The sequence below is a fragment of the Cyprinodon tularosa genome, unplaced genomic scaffold, assembly GCF_016077235.1.
Source record: "Cyprinodon tularosa strain WSP-4 unplaced genomic scaffold, ASM1607723v1 ctg481, whole genome shotgun sequence".
Lineage (NCBI taxonomy): Eukaryota > Metazoa > Chordata > Actinopteri > Cyprinodontiformes > Cyprinodontidae > Cyprinodon > Cyprinodon tularosa.
The window spans coordinates 304,139-320,695 of NW_024039209.1; the positions used below are offsets into that span (position 1 = coordinate 304,139).

Sequence of the window (16,557 nt, forward strand, 5' to 3'; positions counted from 1 at the left end):
CCAACATGAACTCTGACACCCTCCCATACTGTTGCTGTGCACACCGTTTCCCAGATATCTGTAGCACGTTTCCTTTCTGTGCGGCAGGCGAAGGAAGTGGAATGGAAAAACTGCTCCCCCCGCCCACCGTAGCCACATGGCAAAGGGAGGAGAGCAGTCGGTCAGGAGCCCGCCGGCCGCAGTCGGGCATATTTGTGGTCGGCTTTCTCCTCGGCTTTAGTCTGCTTCTCCTGCTGCTTCTCACACGCTCAAAAAAAGAAAAAAAAAAGAAAAAATTCAGTCAGACTTTCAATCAGAAAGGGAGCACTTTCTCCTCACTGATTATGTCCTCTTTCTGACTTCCCTCCCTGACTATTTATACTGACGGGGGCGACACCCCCTCATAGGGAAAAAGATTTGGCCCGCATCAGCAAGTAGCGGTTCACCGCTGCTCGTCACTCTCTGGCCAGAACCAATGACTTCCATCCATTGGCTTATGAAACCAGAGGAAAGGGGAACAATCAGACATACGTACCCAACAATGGAAACAGAAAAACAAACCCAGCCCTTACGTAGACACTATTCTTTGCATCTCAGGGTCTCACCATCTCTCTCAGGCGTTAAACTGGATTCTCCTCTTCCTCTTAGCCTAGATTCTCTGAAACAGAAATAGAAGCGGTAGAGCTGCAGATCCACAGGTCTCTGTTGGGGATTGGAAATGAAATCTGCCCTCTGCTGAGTCTGTGTGTGTCTGGGTCGGCTGTGTTTGTCTCATGCCTTCATTTGGATTTATTTCTTTCCTACAGTAAGTCAACAGTTTGGTTGCAGCCTACAGAAAGTGCTATTCATATCTCAGAGTGATCAGTGAGCATTCATCGCTGTGAATGTGCCATTTGTGGCACGGTTGACGCTCACCAATTTGAGTCATTTCTTCTCCTGCTCTGCTGCTCATAAAGGCAGACTTTATGAGCGGGCGGAATAAGTGTGAGCTGACCTTCTCTGTTTTTTAAGTGCGACGTGTGACAGATGAATGCTGCGTTCAACGTCACCATCATCTCATGAAAGAGGCCTTTAAGTGTTAAAGGAGACATAAAGCTGACATCACAGGATAGGTCAATGGCAGAAATGCTTTTCAAAGTTTTTTTTTATTTTTATTTCTTTTTATTTGTAGTCTAACCGGTGGAGTTGAAGGTATGTCAGGCACAGAAGGAGTGGCCTGCTACTGTTACCTCGAATGAAGGTGGAAGTAGCAGGTGTCTCTGTCAGGAAGATCCACATTCCTGGGATGTCTCTTTCTGTGGCATCAAACTATGAGAGAAACCTGTTGATGTTTCTCAGTTACAGTAATTTGCCAAAACCATTCCTACCCCATGAACCAACAGGAGCTAATGTATAGTTTTGCAGGAGACAGTAGATTATTATTTATTGCATCTGACAACCTTAAATCTAAAAAAGTCTGACCTTTATTTATCATGCATCCCCCTTTCTTTTGCCCCTTTAAATAAAATCCAGAGCAAACAGTTAGCCCAGAATGTATCTATATGACGTCAGACTTCTGTCAAAACGTGCACTGGTTATACTCGTGCTAGCAGTATACTACTCTATGTGCATTTTGAAAGTTTTGGTTTTGCAGATTTAATACCATGATGCCCCTCCATATGTCACGCATTTGAGTCCATGCTCCTTCTCTGCTCTCCTTGGTTTTTATGCTCCTCTAAATTCTTTCCCACTCGCTTGTTGAGCTGTTTCTGTGAGCTCATTTAAACGTTTGTCCCTTTGAGGGTGAAACAAACTTGATAAAGTAGAATGCCTGTCATCAGCTCGTTCTCAGGAAATCCCGCCTCTTTAGACAGTACTATATTCTTTCTAGCTTTTTAGCATAGCATCTCAAGGATAACAGCTGTTCTCTTCTAGAGTTTAACTCTGAATTCACAGCCAACCACCATCACTGTCATCAAATTACGTCTTTAAAAACACAATGCAGGACAGAAAAGGAAAAACAGTAGCTGCAACCTCATTCGAAATGTAAATGTCTGATCTTTAAATGAGTTAATTCAAGTCTCATTTTGATATAAACTTTGAGGCTAACGTTAAGATAAAATAACATAGACTTCATTGATCTCATGAGTGTTAAGCTACGCTATTTAACGATAACTTTACTTAACCCATGTTTAACTCCTTAAAGGCAACCGCGATCAACCTGGAAATGCGTTGCTAACGTTACTAGATTCAAGTTTTTCTAAACTTCAATGGTCTGGATCTTTATCCATTTAGAAAGAAGCGCCTTAAAAGTTTTCACAAGACACATATGTGGGTATAGTAAACATGTTGAAGAAGGTGCCCTGGATGGATAAAAGGTCAAAAATACTGAATGCTATCCGTAAACAAAAAAACACACATTACTCTAATCAGATCATTCCTTTGGTCTGACATAGCAGTGGCAGCTAAATGCTTTGGGGTTTGCCTCCTTTAGAAGCTGCTTCGAAGCTGCAAGAAGGAACTGTTGGAGCTAGAATGTCCTTATTTAGGCCAGGAGCCTTCAATCTTGGTCCCCAGACCCACTATCCTGCCTCCACAAACCTGACTTAAATAAAAGGGTGATAAACACGCCTCTCTAGCCCTTCATTGCTGCTGAGGAGGGGATACAATCATTTGATTCACGTGATCTGGAGCAGAAACATACAAGATGATCAGGCGTAATCATACGTAGAAACGGCCTAATTAATGTCCAGAGCTACATCTAATTAACGTTAAAATTTTAATATAGACATTCAAGGATGTTCTGTTTTACAAAGAACAATGGGGAGTGTCGAGTTTTTAGAGTCATAAAGCTCTAAAAATGCATATTATGGCTGTTCTGATTTTAATGTTCCAACCGAATCAAAAAAGGTTGCAATGACGTGTTTCTTTGTTCTTGTCTCATATAACTTCAATTTTCTGTCATTCTTATCCCAAGCGGGGTTGCGAGGGGTGCTGGTGCCTATCTCCAGCTGTCTACAGGCAAGAGGCGGGGTCCACCCTGGACAGGTCGCCAGTCAATCGCAGGGCAACACAGAGACAAACAATCATTCACACACACACCTAAGGAGAATTTAGAGAAGCCAATTGACCTAAGTGTCATGTTTTTGGACTGTGGGAGGAAGCTAGAGTACCCGGAGAGAACCCATGCATGCTCAGGGAGAATGCTCAGGGAGAAGATGCAAACTTCTCAGAAAGACCCCATGCCGGAAATCGAACCCAGAACTTCTTGCTGGAAGACAGCAGTGCTACCTACTGTCCAGCCCGGTCTCTTATACAGTCAATTAAATATAATCTTAACAAACTGTTGAAGATTACGGTTGGAAATGAACGACCATGGAAAAAGGGCAATTGAGGAATGAATATTTTTACAAGAGGCTGTAAATGTATCCATGAAGCCATTTGGAAATCACATCAGCCTTTCACGCCTTTGCTCTCTCTGTGATTTTGCATAGTCAAATCCTGCACATCCAGACAATCTCTATTTTGTTCAGATCAAGTTTTAACAAACTCAGTTTGAATATTTCAAAAAAACAACCTTCCTTTCCCTTGACCTTTATCTCTTTCAGCTCACATACACCATTGTCATGGCAACTACGGCAGCGCTGCAGGGCTTCAACAAAGGTTGAAGCATTGAATAAAGATAAAGATTCACTGAAAGGCACTGGGGGGGGGGGTTATTTTTGGACAGAAACCGATCACGGTGAGGGTGATATTAGAAGAGCGGTTTGAATGCAAAGCAATGAAAAGTCTGCAGAAAGAATTGAGATGCTGGTCGCGCTCGGCTGCTACACACTCTGCTGCTACTCCATAATCCCCGACAGATTAACTTGGTTCATTGCACAGCTCATTGCACTTGAAACTCATTTGACACAAGACGGCTTTAACCTGCCGGAACGCAGCATGCTACCTTCCTGCTGTAATTGCTCAACAGATTAATGTCTTTCTTCTTTCTTTATGTTTCCGTCGAGTTGCTGTAGCTTTTTTTTTTTTACTCATTGGCTGCTTACTGATATTTTTTTTTTTAGTACTTGTCAGTTAATTGTGCTGTTAGAGTAGCTGGGGTGTGGCTCAGGCGAACCCACACGGCATCCAGGAGGGACGCTCCACCATCTGGTGTAGGAATCCTCCTGGCAGCAGATGTATGTGCTACTGTGAGTGTGGATGGGGAGGTGGGAAATCATTCAGGTCTAATTACTGTAGAGCTGCAGTTTGACACTTGCTGCTGTTCGATAGGGTGGACAGAGTCCCTGTTATCACTCCTGTATGGGCAGAGGGCATGTAGGGATGGCAGCCTCATGTGTTTCCTATTTAAGGGTGTGATAACTGTCTCTGGGCTCCCTGCAAATATAAATAAAAAGGTACATCGACACCTTATGGAAAAAATTACAACCAGAATGTTCACATTTTGGACAAAGAAGATAGATGGTTTGAGAGGGGCGTGAAGGAAGCCATCTCTGTAAAGAAAGAAAAAACAACCTTAATCAGGGGGGGTGGACCCCGCCTGTGTAGCCAGGCAAACAATTCCCTTTAACCACCCCCTCTCAGAGACGTAGACAGGTATTGGGTATTACAGGCAAAAAAACAAACAAACGACCCTCATTCCAAAGAGGTGGACCCATTTGTTCGGTGCCATTTGCATGTTTTCTAAGCCAAAACAAGGTCCACTCTATAAAGCCACTTAAAAGTTATTTCTAACATTTTGAATTTAAAAAGCTTCCTGGATGGGAAGCAAAAAATCTTTAAACTTGGATACAAAGTCCACTGGATTGTTTTTTTTTTACTGTTTTTGTATAAATAAAAAGAAAAGTATTTCCTCTATTAGTTAAGCAGGGATGATGATTTGTCCTATTTGTCCTATTTTCTCAACATTTACATTGTTTTAAAAGCCAGGGAGAAATTTCTTAGTAAAATACTGTCTATCTTTTACCTAAGCTTTAAGGTGTGGCTCTGGTGGATGAAAACATGTGTTTAGTTGTTCCTAATGAGACAGACAGCTGTGAGCTTTCTGCAACAGAAAGTAAAAACAAAGAAACACAAAAACAATCTTTACATCTAAGCTTTGGAATCCCATGAACACAAAGTGGACTTTGTATGGATGGAAATCTTTTTTTTTGCCAAGTATCTTTGTCGATGTGAACAAGGCCTACATGGTGTCATAAAACTCAAGCAAGAATCTTATTTACTTTCAAAAAATCTATATCAATATGTTAACTTTTTTTTTACTAGAAGTGATAAAACTCAGTCCATATTTCCCTGTAGTTTACTCTGAAAAAGGTGATTCGAATTAAACGCCAATGTTAGCCATTAATAGTTAGCCGTAGCTTAGATTATTTAGATTGTGGCACACAAATCTGTTTAATAGCTGCATTGCAATCTTTACAAAACACTCAAAAATGCATAATTTAATTCAGCCGCTGTTCTTTAACCGTAATGACGGTCAACCCCGCCATATAAGGCTGTTGTAATGGCAAACAGTAACCTTATTGTGTCAATTTAAGAATCTGAAGGCACTACATACGTTCAGATGGGACATCCCCAGGTAGCAGATTATAGCTAACTTGAGAAACACAATTGTACAACACAATGTAAAATTTTGAGGCACACATCTTGTCATGAAATGGGACAGATGGCCCAGTATTCAAGGTTAGACAGCCAGTAGAAAAGTTCAAAACTTTTATTTAATTAAAAACAGACAGAACGGAAGCCTGCCGGTGTGGATCCGCGGCTTGCGGTGGCTGCAGGAGGGGGACGGAGCACTGTCCAATCACCGACACTCTCTGGTAACACAATTCCGTCCATCTGCCTACAAAGGGATGCTATCCAGCCGATAGGATGACAACCAGGCGCAGTGTGTGTAGCCCAGAGTGTCCCTGATGCTGCAGCCTCGGAGAAGTAGCAGGAAGCTGATCCAGCTCAGGGGAAAACAGAACAGTTCAGGAATCCAGAAAACCTCCGCTCTATATGAGGCTTCCACCCAAACAGGAATCCAGACTTCCAGGAATGCACAGAGTTTTTAGGCAGGTTCAGAGTCCAGAGTCAGCCAGGTGCAGAAACGTGCCCACACAGACACGTACAGAAGCAGACAGGCAGGCTCAGATGCAGACGGGAAGGCTCAGTGGTCGAGGGAAGCAGAGACGAGACGTTGAACCAGGATTTCAGCAGGACTTTAAACTGGTCTCCTCCTATGAGCCAGGCTTACAGGAATGAAACTGACCCTCTCCACGTTCCGAGCCAAAACCCTGAGGGCTCGGCGGAGAATGATCAGGACACAATCAGAGGACAAGACAAACACTAAAACCCTCTCACTTCACTGGCCGCTGAGAACCAGGACATGAACCATAGAATAAAATAAACAGACCAACTAACGGGCATAAACAAACAGACAGAAAACAGATATCAAACAAACAGACAGCAAACAATGATCTGGCCCCGATCGCTCGGGCTGAACCAAATACAAAGCAACAGACACAGGCTGATGAGATGAGTGATAATTAGAAAACTGGGCAGAGTTAGGCAGGTGAGTGAAATGAACAATTAGGAAATTTGGCGTTTTTTTAACATGTAATTAGAACCTGTCCTGCTAGATCTTCTCTTATCCCCTGCAGATATATAAAGAATGTTTCTTCCTTGTGTCTGAGTGTTTAACTCATTGATGCACTGAAGTTAGCTGTTGTAATCAAGTGTTGATTTGAAGCTCTTACCACAGAATTCTTGAGAATTAGTTTCACATGTTTTGTTTCCAGCTTTCTGAATATCTTTAATTCCAGCTGGGTTAAATCACGCCACGTCGACACACCTCAAACAATGAAGTCATCATCAGATTCTCCGCATTGATCATGAATGATGTGTTTCACTGAAACTGAATGATGACTTGCATGTATGCACAGTAGTTATCATGAAAGAAACGAAAGAAAAAATGATTACGGTAAACTTGAAAAGTGTTTCCTGCCCTGTAGGAATGTGAGCTTTGGTGTTTGACTCAGCTGACTGGTATGTGGACCTGCACCTGCTTTGCACCACCTTTTGCTGAGATGCAATGCCAGTCATAGTTGGTGGATCATTACCGGTGAAAAATGAGAACCCTTTCTCAGTCTTTGTCCCTGAGATAACTAAGCTTTAGATATTCAGGGGGATGGGGTTGTGCAGACTTTGCTTGGTGAAGGAAACGGGCAGATGTTCATGTTTCTGCTCCATTTTCATGAGCTCTGTTGCAATCCCAAACCCAGTCTGCCAGCTGCATCGCCAAGCACATCACTCTTTGTTTGGACTGCCGGAATTTTTAGCATAGATAATTTCCTCTCCCTTCTTTCCTTATAGAACATAAAACTTTCAAGCAGGTGCGCTCAAGAGAATCAACATTTGCTTGACTTGCTGCTTTGTGTTTGCAATGAAATTGGAGCCATAAGGATTCTCTGAGTTCTGATCTCATCTTCATCTCCAATCTTCTAATATTTATGGCTTGTTAAAAACGTTATGAGATTTCTTCCTCATGCCTTTAATTAAACAAACCATGACCACTGATATTTGGCTTTTTCATCGATATGCTGCTCTGAGATTAACTAAACACAAGGTGCGAAACAGTTCAGTTGGTCCTGAGTTACAGTAACGGTCTGAACGTCTATTCCGGTTTTACTAAGTAAAACTAAAATATTTCTGAATAAGCGATGCTGCTTTAATGCTTCGCTGAACAGTTTTACTTGAGTTACGGTTCGTTTCAGGAGATTACATGACAAAAATTGTGGTTAAAAACCCTCAAATTTCACAGTTTAAAGTATTTAGAGCTTTAACACTGCATGCATTTTTCTGGGATTTCATTGCGTGACATGTTGTTTTTTTTATTGTGTCGACAAATGAGTGCACTGGCCTATAATTATTAATGAAATTCATGCAACACTATGCAAACACTCTGTCTGTACTAATGAAGATTATGTTACTTTACAGGGTTCTCACTAGGTTTTCTATGAGCATGGGGTGGGGTATACTATGCTCTACCTGTATTGTATTTCTTTTTCTTTTGATCTTTTCTCCCTGTTGGATGCAATGTTTATATCTCCTCTTAGTATGTGAACAATCAGACTGACCCAGAGAAGTTGCTCTGCAGCCTGCAACCTTCAGCCTCAATAAGGTGGCTACACACTGGTGCAGCAATGCTGTATTTTATTGGGTAGGGGGGAAAAAACACACTGATCATCAGTCAGTTCGGCTTGACAGACCAACCGTTGGGGAATCCATTTTAACCTTGCTCACCTCACTTCTGCTTTCAAAGCTGGCTCTCTGTCCACTGACGAGGTTTTAGCGCATATGTTCACCTGCCTGTAATGCTCAGAGTAAGGCCATGATAAAGTCTGTAGGGCGCAGGGTTAAAATTTTCACTTATATCTGTGCAAATAAGGAGATAAATATGTGTAAAAACAGCATTTCTGTTCAGTAAAAGTCAGAGTAAATTTGACAACTTTTAGTGTCACCAGCATTTGTCCTGAAAAGGCTATGCTAAAACAAGCATAGCAGGCTGAATCTATCTGTCTATCCATTTATCCAGCTATACATGACATTATACACATTTAAACATGAGTTAGATCTGCAATATTTTTACAAATGTAATACATCCCTCTCCACCGGACATAGGTGATAATTCAGCTTTTGGGCATAATATAATTGCCCAACTCTTGAATCTATTAAAATTGGTCTAGCTTAATTAATAGCAGAAAAGACAGAGTGCATAATGGCCTAGAAGAACCTCTGCTTTGCATAGAGATGGACTTAACTGTTGATTCTTCTTTATTATCTCATTTGTTTTATTAAGTAAAGAGACAGATTTCTGTTTGATTTTGTTTTAAAAGCAAGAGCCAATCACTACTTTAATAGTTTAAGATAAAGCTAAATATGAAAGGATTTCTTCTATAGGGAATAGAACTGAATGACCTTTGTGTTACAAACCTGAGCTGCTTGCTGAAAACCTCAGATATTTTCAGATCCAGGGGCCCCTCACAAAATGACAGGGTTGTCTTGTTTTTGGGTTATTTTTTTTTCTTGGTTATTACTTCACCCAGATAAATGTTCTTAAGCACAGTACATTGTGGATTTCCAAAGTAGGTCATCTTTAGGCCTAGTCCTATATGGCAGCCAACAGGACAAAAAACAAATCCCACTTCTCTTCATGGATTAGTATACCTGAATGACAGCCTCTCTGGGCTGTCTTTAGCTGTCAGAAACCACAAAAGGATTCATAAAGCCAGAAAGGATCTCCCTGTTTGTCTCATGGGCTTCAGAGGTTGTTATTAGGTGTCATATTATGCCTTCAAACCACATTCATGTTTTCTACTCATCTCTGTTTGCAGGTGTTCTGCTCGACATCCAGCAGCACTATGGGGTTACTGACAGCGGAGCCGGCTTGCTGCAAACAGGTAATTTTCATTTAATCTCCTAATTATTCCTGGAAAAAAATGTAAGCTCAGGTCTGAATGCATCCACTCTGTAATGACTGTAATTACTGTAAAATAGTCATTTTAAAACTATGAGCAGCTGCTTTTGATCTTAGCAGCTAAAAACCAAATTGCTTTATAAATGCTTTTAAAGATGTTTAAGACTTGATCCAAAATACAGTTAAAAATATTTACACCAGTTTCATAAACTTCCTTTTACTCCCGTAGAGGTTTGATAAGTATAGGAAAAAGGAGGTTTGTCAGGGTTAACCACATTAATCAGGATTAGGTATATAGAATCCATAACACATTTGTTTTTTTTTAAATGCATTTCAAGTATTTTCAAAATTTTCACTTTTTTGCTTTCACTTTTCAAAATAGAGTGGGACTTCTGAAGTACTGTGTATTAAAGCTGACATTAGTGCTAGATTTCCCTCATTGAGCTCAATGATAATGACAAATACTTTAGAGATGTTAAAAAGCTCAAAATTTTGATGAAAAACAACAGTTTTAATATTCTTTTAATGCAAAACAAATAAACTTGGTAGAATAAATAAAAACACTTGAAAGCCTAAAAGTAGAGAAGATTTAACACACAGGTCAGCCTCAGCTGACCTTTGGAAGTATGTAGCAGGATGAAAATGAAGCTGCTTGTGTTTTACTCCACACCACTGGATCCCATGCTGACTGAAGCGGCAGACTTGTGGGAGAAGCATTTCCTCTCTGCAGCGTCAGTGCGGCCGGGCAGCAGAAAGGAAAACACAGCTCCTGTATGCGCGCTTCCAAGGAGTCTGACGACTCTGGTTTGGGGCAGGGTTTCCTGCGCCGTTCAGTACCCCCAAAAATAAATCCACCTTTTAAAGAGATACCGTCCAAAGCCCACTTATTGCACGACAGGACCTCGTCTTGTCTCTGCTGTGTACTCAGACTCGCTCAAGCGCCGACAAACTGGCACACAAAGCGGCATTGAGGACAAGCAGGCAGATTTAGGTTGGAGACGGCAGAGAACACAGTCCAGTGTTTTCCTCCACTACACTTGGTTTTCCTAGGCTAACTTTGGTTGAATACAAAAATATCCAGCAGGAAAAGTAAAGAGCGTTTGGACTGAATGAGCCACTTCTCCCATTCACACCTACACTTATCTGATTTTGCCTGATTCTTTATATCCTGCAATACCTTTGACACTTCAGGTGATTTTTTTTACATAGTTGCCCTCAGGTCTTAACAAAGGGTCAGGATTTTTTTTACTATTAATCCTTTTTTTGGCTTGTTATGTTTGCTGAGTACAAAACAATATTAGCAGTTAGTTTATTGACTTGCAGAGACAGTTGATTATCTCTCTGCAGTTAATAAAATCCCCGTAAGCATACTTTAAAGTGTTGCTCATGGCCTAGAGGTTGTGTCTGCCTGGCTCTCTGAACTCCACTTGGCCCCTGATAGCCAGGTGACCCGTTTCTCGCACCGGAACGAGGAATTCTGCTGGTCGTGGGCCTTGAGCTCTGAGAGCGGAGGGTGCGGACCACAGACCTAGGTGTGAAGAAAAGGTTTGGAGGGTGATGTAACGCAGGAATTGGAAGACAGAAAGCCTCAGCTCACATGTATGTTTCCAGTTTGCACATCCGGTGTCTCCTACCCCCAGCCTCCTTCTGTAGAGGGAACAATCCCCACCTCTGTGAGCACCTGGCTGGTTCTGCCTTTCCTCACTTTCCTCCACCTTGGCAGCTCAGGTCCACCTGGGAACGCTGGCTCAAAGTGTAGGTGTTTCAAAGGCGGTGGGTGTTTTGTCTGCTCCGAGGCTGTTACTCATTCTCTGCTGCCAGGTCAAACTGACCACAACGTCACAGACTAAGCAAACAGATGAGTCAGAATCCCGTTAAGTGCTTCAGCAAGAAATCGATTTTTGCTATTTTATTTTAGCTTTCCTTTATTTTCGGAGTGGAATAAAAAAATTCCCTTATTGTGAGGTCACTGGAAACATGTTTGTTTGAAGGAAATGCGATCTTAAATGAGCAACGCTGCAGTTTCTTGGATCTGCTGCAAAGTTTATGTTCCTTCACCAATCTTATCCAAAGAAACTGACTTCTAAGCCTTTCATTTATCATATTTTGGAAGGGAAATGGTAAAATCTCACCACAGGCCTTCCATGTGATTTAGAAATAATTGCATATGAAGAGGGTCTGACATCAACTATCCCACCGCAGCTCTCTGCTTCAATCTAAACATCTTTTTTTAGCTTACATTTATTTATTCCTTTTTTATTATATTATATTATTCATTATTTCCACCTTAGCATGATGCTACCACCACCATGTTTCCCTGTGGTTCCCAAAAAAACAAACAATGCAATAGGTTGGCGAACTCCTAATAAATACATAATCACCCAATAATTTAACTGTGTCTTTATTTATACTGTCTTTATTTATGTCTGTCAAGTTAAGTAATAATATTAACATAAAAAGATGCAGCTTTTTCATTTTAATTCACAAACATCCGGCTCATTCTGTTGATATATGACATGAAATCCCTCCACAATGCAACCATCAACGGCGAGCTTAATGCTTTTGTTTTTAATTAGTGTTCACCAGGCGTTGTGTAAATCCGTGTTTGCACACTCAGGAACAACAGCTGGAAAATACCCTGTGGTCAGGTCAGCCTCTGCATGCAGTTTGCTAACAAAGATGCTCCTAAAGCATCTGACACTCTGACACAATGCTAAATGAGAAGGTATGTGCTCACCTTTGACAGAGGAGGTGCGTGTACGTGCACATGGTCTTTACTGCCTGAGGGAGCCACGTCTCAGCTCTCGTTGCTAAGGGAGGATGTTTTGGTAGCTGTCCGTCAAGTCAGAGCAAAGGCATGCTGCAGCCTGGAGGGTTGTGGCCCCCCCGACCAGCCGATCGGGCCCTTCAGAGCACCAGGACAGACTCTGCTGGTAAAATACGGAATGATGATTTTGTGTGTGATGCCTCAGGGTCAGGCTATCTAAAATAACTGTGTCTCGCACATGTGTGGAGAGGACGGCCCTAAGGGTGCAGAGGGCATTGAAGGTTAATGGAAGAAAGGAGAAGGAGCGGGGGGGGGGGGGGGGTCACCTGGATGGTATTACCTTCTAAGGAGGGGGGGGGGGGGATCCTTTTGTTAAATTTACACAGAAATCTGAGAGAGCAGCATGCATCCTCCTGTTAGCGTAGTACGGCTATTGTTTCCAAGCGCTTCGAGGCAAACTAGAAGTTAATGAGTCAAATTATCTCTCATAATGGAAGCTGGCATGATAATTATGGCTCCCTGGTTTAGCATGGAAGGCAGAGTTATTGGGGTCAGTGCAGCTGGATATATACAGTAGAGAGGCAGCCTAATCAGGGGCCTGAACAGCTCACAGGCTGCTGGCTCCTCTGTGTGCCTCCCTAACTTCTCTGAAACACGATATCAACAGAGAGAGAGAGACGAACACAGACTGACACGATCTTGACAGGGTGTCAGTCTGACACAGCAGCCACAGACCTGTGGGAAATGAGGCCACAGTCACTGTGTGAGACTAATAGCCTGAGTTTTTCACACACGTCCAGAGATGTTTCCGTGGTACGAGCTGCACACAGGAGAAATTACTAGATGAATCAAGAGAACGAAGAGTGTTGATCTAAGAAACACAAAGTCAAGGAGTACATGGCAGAAATAAATGGAAAATCAACAGAAAGAAGCTGATATTCCTGCTCTGCTGTTCTGGATGTTCCCTTTTTCTAAAATATCTACCGACTAGAGGTCGACTGAAGCGCGTAATTTAGGGCTTACATCGAATTTTGACATTATTCTAAACCATCCCTGCTGGGTGTACTGATTTACGAAGCTGAAAAAAAGTTTTTCCCCTTCTCTGTTTACATGATATGAAATGACACCATTTTTAAGAAATGATGCACAAGTCTCCCTTTCAACAAAAAACACTTTTATTACAAATAAAAACTACATGAAGAATGGGTTAGAAATGGAGGGAGGGGCAATGCAGGTCATGCCCTTGTCATGATGACACCAAATTTAAGCCTCATACCCTCACAATAAGGCTACTGTCCACCATTAAAACAGCTTCATATGGAAGGATAGACCCTCCCTCATCTATAGATTTTGTCAAATGTTTCAAAATTATTTTGTTGAGATTTTTCTGTGGCCAGTTAACAGCTTAAGGCACTGCTGCTGCATGCACTAATGAAAGGGTTAAGACATGCATGAGCCGATGCTGCACAGGATATCAGTAATACTGGCCAAAAAGATCAGCCAATCAATGCATCAGTCTCCCTCCTGTACGATGACTCCATGCTACCATTCTCCATATAACCAGTAGTCAGTAGATGCTACCTGCAGACCATCATAGCCACCCTAGGAAACACTTTCCAGTTCATGCATTGCAGTATTTTCCATTTCCAAAGATGAGCACCTGGCTTAATTCTCATCACATTTTTCATAAAATAATCAAACATTAAATGTGGTCAAACAGATGCAAAAAAGTCAATTGAAAATGTCTCTGCATGTGCAGCAAAATGGTCAGCAGGAAAACATTGAAGTAGTAGACCTCAAAAAGTTTGAACCACAGTTTCTAGAAATGCCCGATTTAAAATGAGGCAATTTAAAAAAATCTTGCTTAACTTATTAGCTTCATACATTATCTGCAGCTAGCCGTGAACCAAATGACCCAGCTTCAATACAAGCACGGCTAAAGAAACGAGGGTTTGTTTGTTTGTCCCTTTGTTATTATGTTATTTTCTAGGTTTCTAGATCTAGTTTACAGCATACCAAACAGGCAACAGTCTTTAACAAAGTAATCTGTACTAGGGCTAAAATAAGGAATCGACTTAATCATGATTAACTGATTATTGAAATAATCAACTAAATATGCCTTTAGCTGACAGATAAACCCCCTTAGAGCAAAAATGATATCAAAATTGTAGAAAAATATCTAAACATTTTGTATTTAAATTAAAAAAGATGTTTCTGTCTCTCAATATAGTCCATCCAGAACTCCTAAGGTGGAAAAGTTTGAGTTTCACCTGGTTTGCTTTTGTAAAAATTCTTCTTTTGGCAACCTTTGGCTTTCGGATCATTAATCAGAAAAATAATCGACAGATTAATCAATTTGCAAAATAATTTTTAGATGAAGCCCTAATCTGTACACTGTGTGTTAAAGCAGGAACGAAGATAGTTGCCGAAATAAGATAAACTGAGGCAATTTGGCTTCTGGCCAGAACTACATGGTGTTCCCAGTAAAGATGATTAAACCAGCCTTTGCTGCATTTGAAACTGTTTCACTGAGCATCTCTAGTTTTATGGTGCATCAGCAGAATGCACACTAACAGTCTAACACACCAAAAGCCCGTCCTGATGTTGTAATCTAATCTAATCTAATCTCACTGCTCCACTGTGAGAGTTACCAGCATAGGTGAACACTTGAACACTAGTTGTACTGTATAAATCTATTGGTGTACATTATTTAGTACTTGAACTTATAAAGTGTAGAGAAATATATTGTGTTTAGTTTATGTTGTTGGCTTTTGCATCACAACTAATTTGTCTGGTTTTCCAACTTGCAACTGATTGGGATGTGGTGTCATCCTCTGTCCTTTGTTTACATCTCCAAAACAAATCAAATGCAGCATCAAACTAAGGTTAAGATGAACAGCCTCAGTCGATATAGCCTCCTGTGTCATTTTAGTCAACATTTTTAACCCCTTTACAAAATAAACAATTATAGTTGATTATCATTGTGTCAATGAGTCAATGTAACGAGCTGAAAATATAAGCAAAACTCAGCTTCCAAAAATTATCCAAAAACCAGGTCAAGAATTTAGAAAACAACGAAGTAGCTAAACAACCAAAGAAAATAAGAAGCAGTGTAGATTAGTGAGCCAAGGATAAAGCAGCACTCAATAAGACCCCAGGAAGGCTGCATCAGTCTCTGCGTTGCTCTGATGCCGTTCAGGCGATACGCGTCGATCAGAAATGTTTACCCAGAGGTCTGCTGGGTTTCCTTTCAGTTGGAAGCTGAACGATCGTGGCTCGATCAGCTGTTCTGGACGATCACACACACTCTTATTTAGTCTCTTGGCCTCAACAGTACCCTCACTACCTCTCCACCCTCGTCCACTCTCTCTCTCTCTCTCTTTGGGAGCTGCTATTGCCTTGTTGTCACTTGCAGAAGCAAAAGAAGTGATGGGAGAAGAAAATGCCACCTGTGACTCCTTTTCTCCACCACATCGCGGGTTAATCTTCTCCTTTAATGATTCCCCCCCTCCTCTTAACTCCCTCCTGCTGTGATAAGAATAGAGCGATGACCTGATGAGGCATCGACATCACAGCAGCATGGCTGTGCGTCTCCATCTCTGGCTGTTTTATTAGGCCAAGTCTCTAAAGGGGGCAGCTGTTGGCCGATGATTGGCGCCGTGTTTTAGTCATCATCATCATCCTCCCCCTTCCTGTCCATGACACCATGTCCTGCAGATGAAGGAATGCAAATGCGGCCTGCCTGTTTTATGCAAATGTTCATTCAGATCTCGTCTTGGCCTTAATTTTCAAGCACTGCCGAAGCAACTCAAACAAACAAGGAAACCATAGATGCAAATTTGCAGCAAAAGTTAGTGAGGAAGTATTTTGAGGGCATCGACGCCATGATTTTCTTTTTCTCTTAGCACAGACCGATTGTTGCTGCCATGTTGCATCAACAGATCTATTGGATACATACAGACTCCAATGCTTCGATCCCAATCTGACACATCACAGCATCTCAAGGTCAAATTTAGAAGCAGATCATTAAGTATGCACGTTCTTAATTTTCCTTAATCCGCCAGTGCCATAACAAACCTAGCATGGATGAAACAGAAAAAAATGAACAAGCAGGTTGGGCTTGATATTTAGTCACCCCTGCAGCAAATGGCAGCAAAATAAAACACATTTCCTCGCTCTTAGCTGTTCTGCAACTGGAAATTATTCCTGAAAATTTAAAATAAAAGAAATTAGTGTCATGATTTTATCTAAAGCTCTGACCCACATGCAGAAGACCAAACAGAGAGACCAGGGAAAAGTTTAACAGGTTTATTGAGAGTAGGATGATAGGAGTCCAGTGCTGCTCTGAACACTGTCGAACCGGGACTGA

The 16,557-nt window shown here is 41.5% G+C and overlaps 1 protein-coding gene across 2 annotated transcripts in view; it reads left to right on the forward strand.

Moving 5' to 3' along the window:
* spns2 (spinster homolog 2 (Drosophila)) overlaps positions 1-16,557 on the forward strand; it is a 92,572-nt gene that overhangs the window by 20,094 nt on the left and 55,921 nt on the right. For both annotated transcript variants that reach the window (XM_038302080.1, XM_038302077.1), the window contains exon 2: positions 9,339-9,404. In XM_038302080.1, the coding sequence (XP_038158008.1) occupies positions 9,339-9,404 (66 nt within the window). The remainder of the gene's footprint in view (positions 1-9,338; positions 9,405-16,557) is intronic.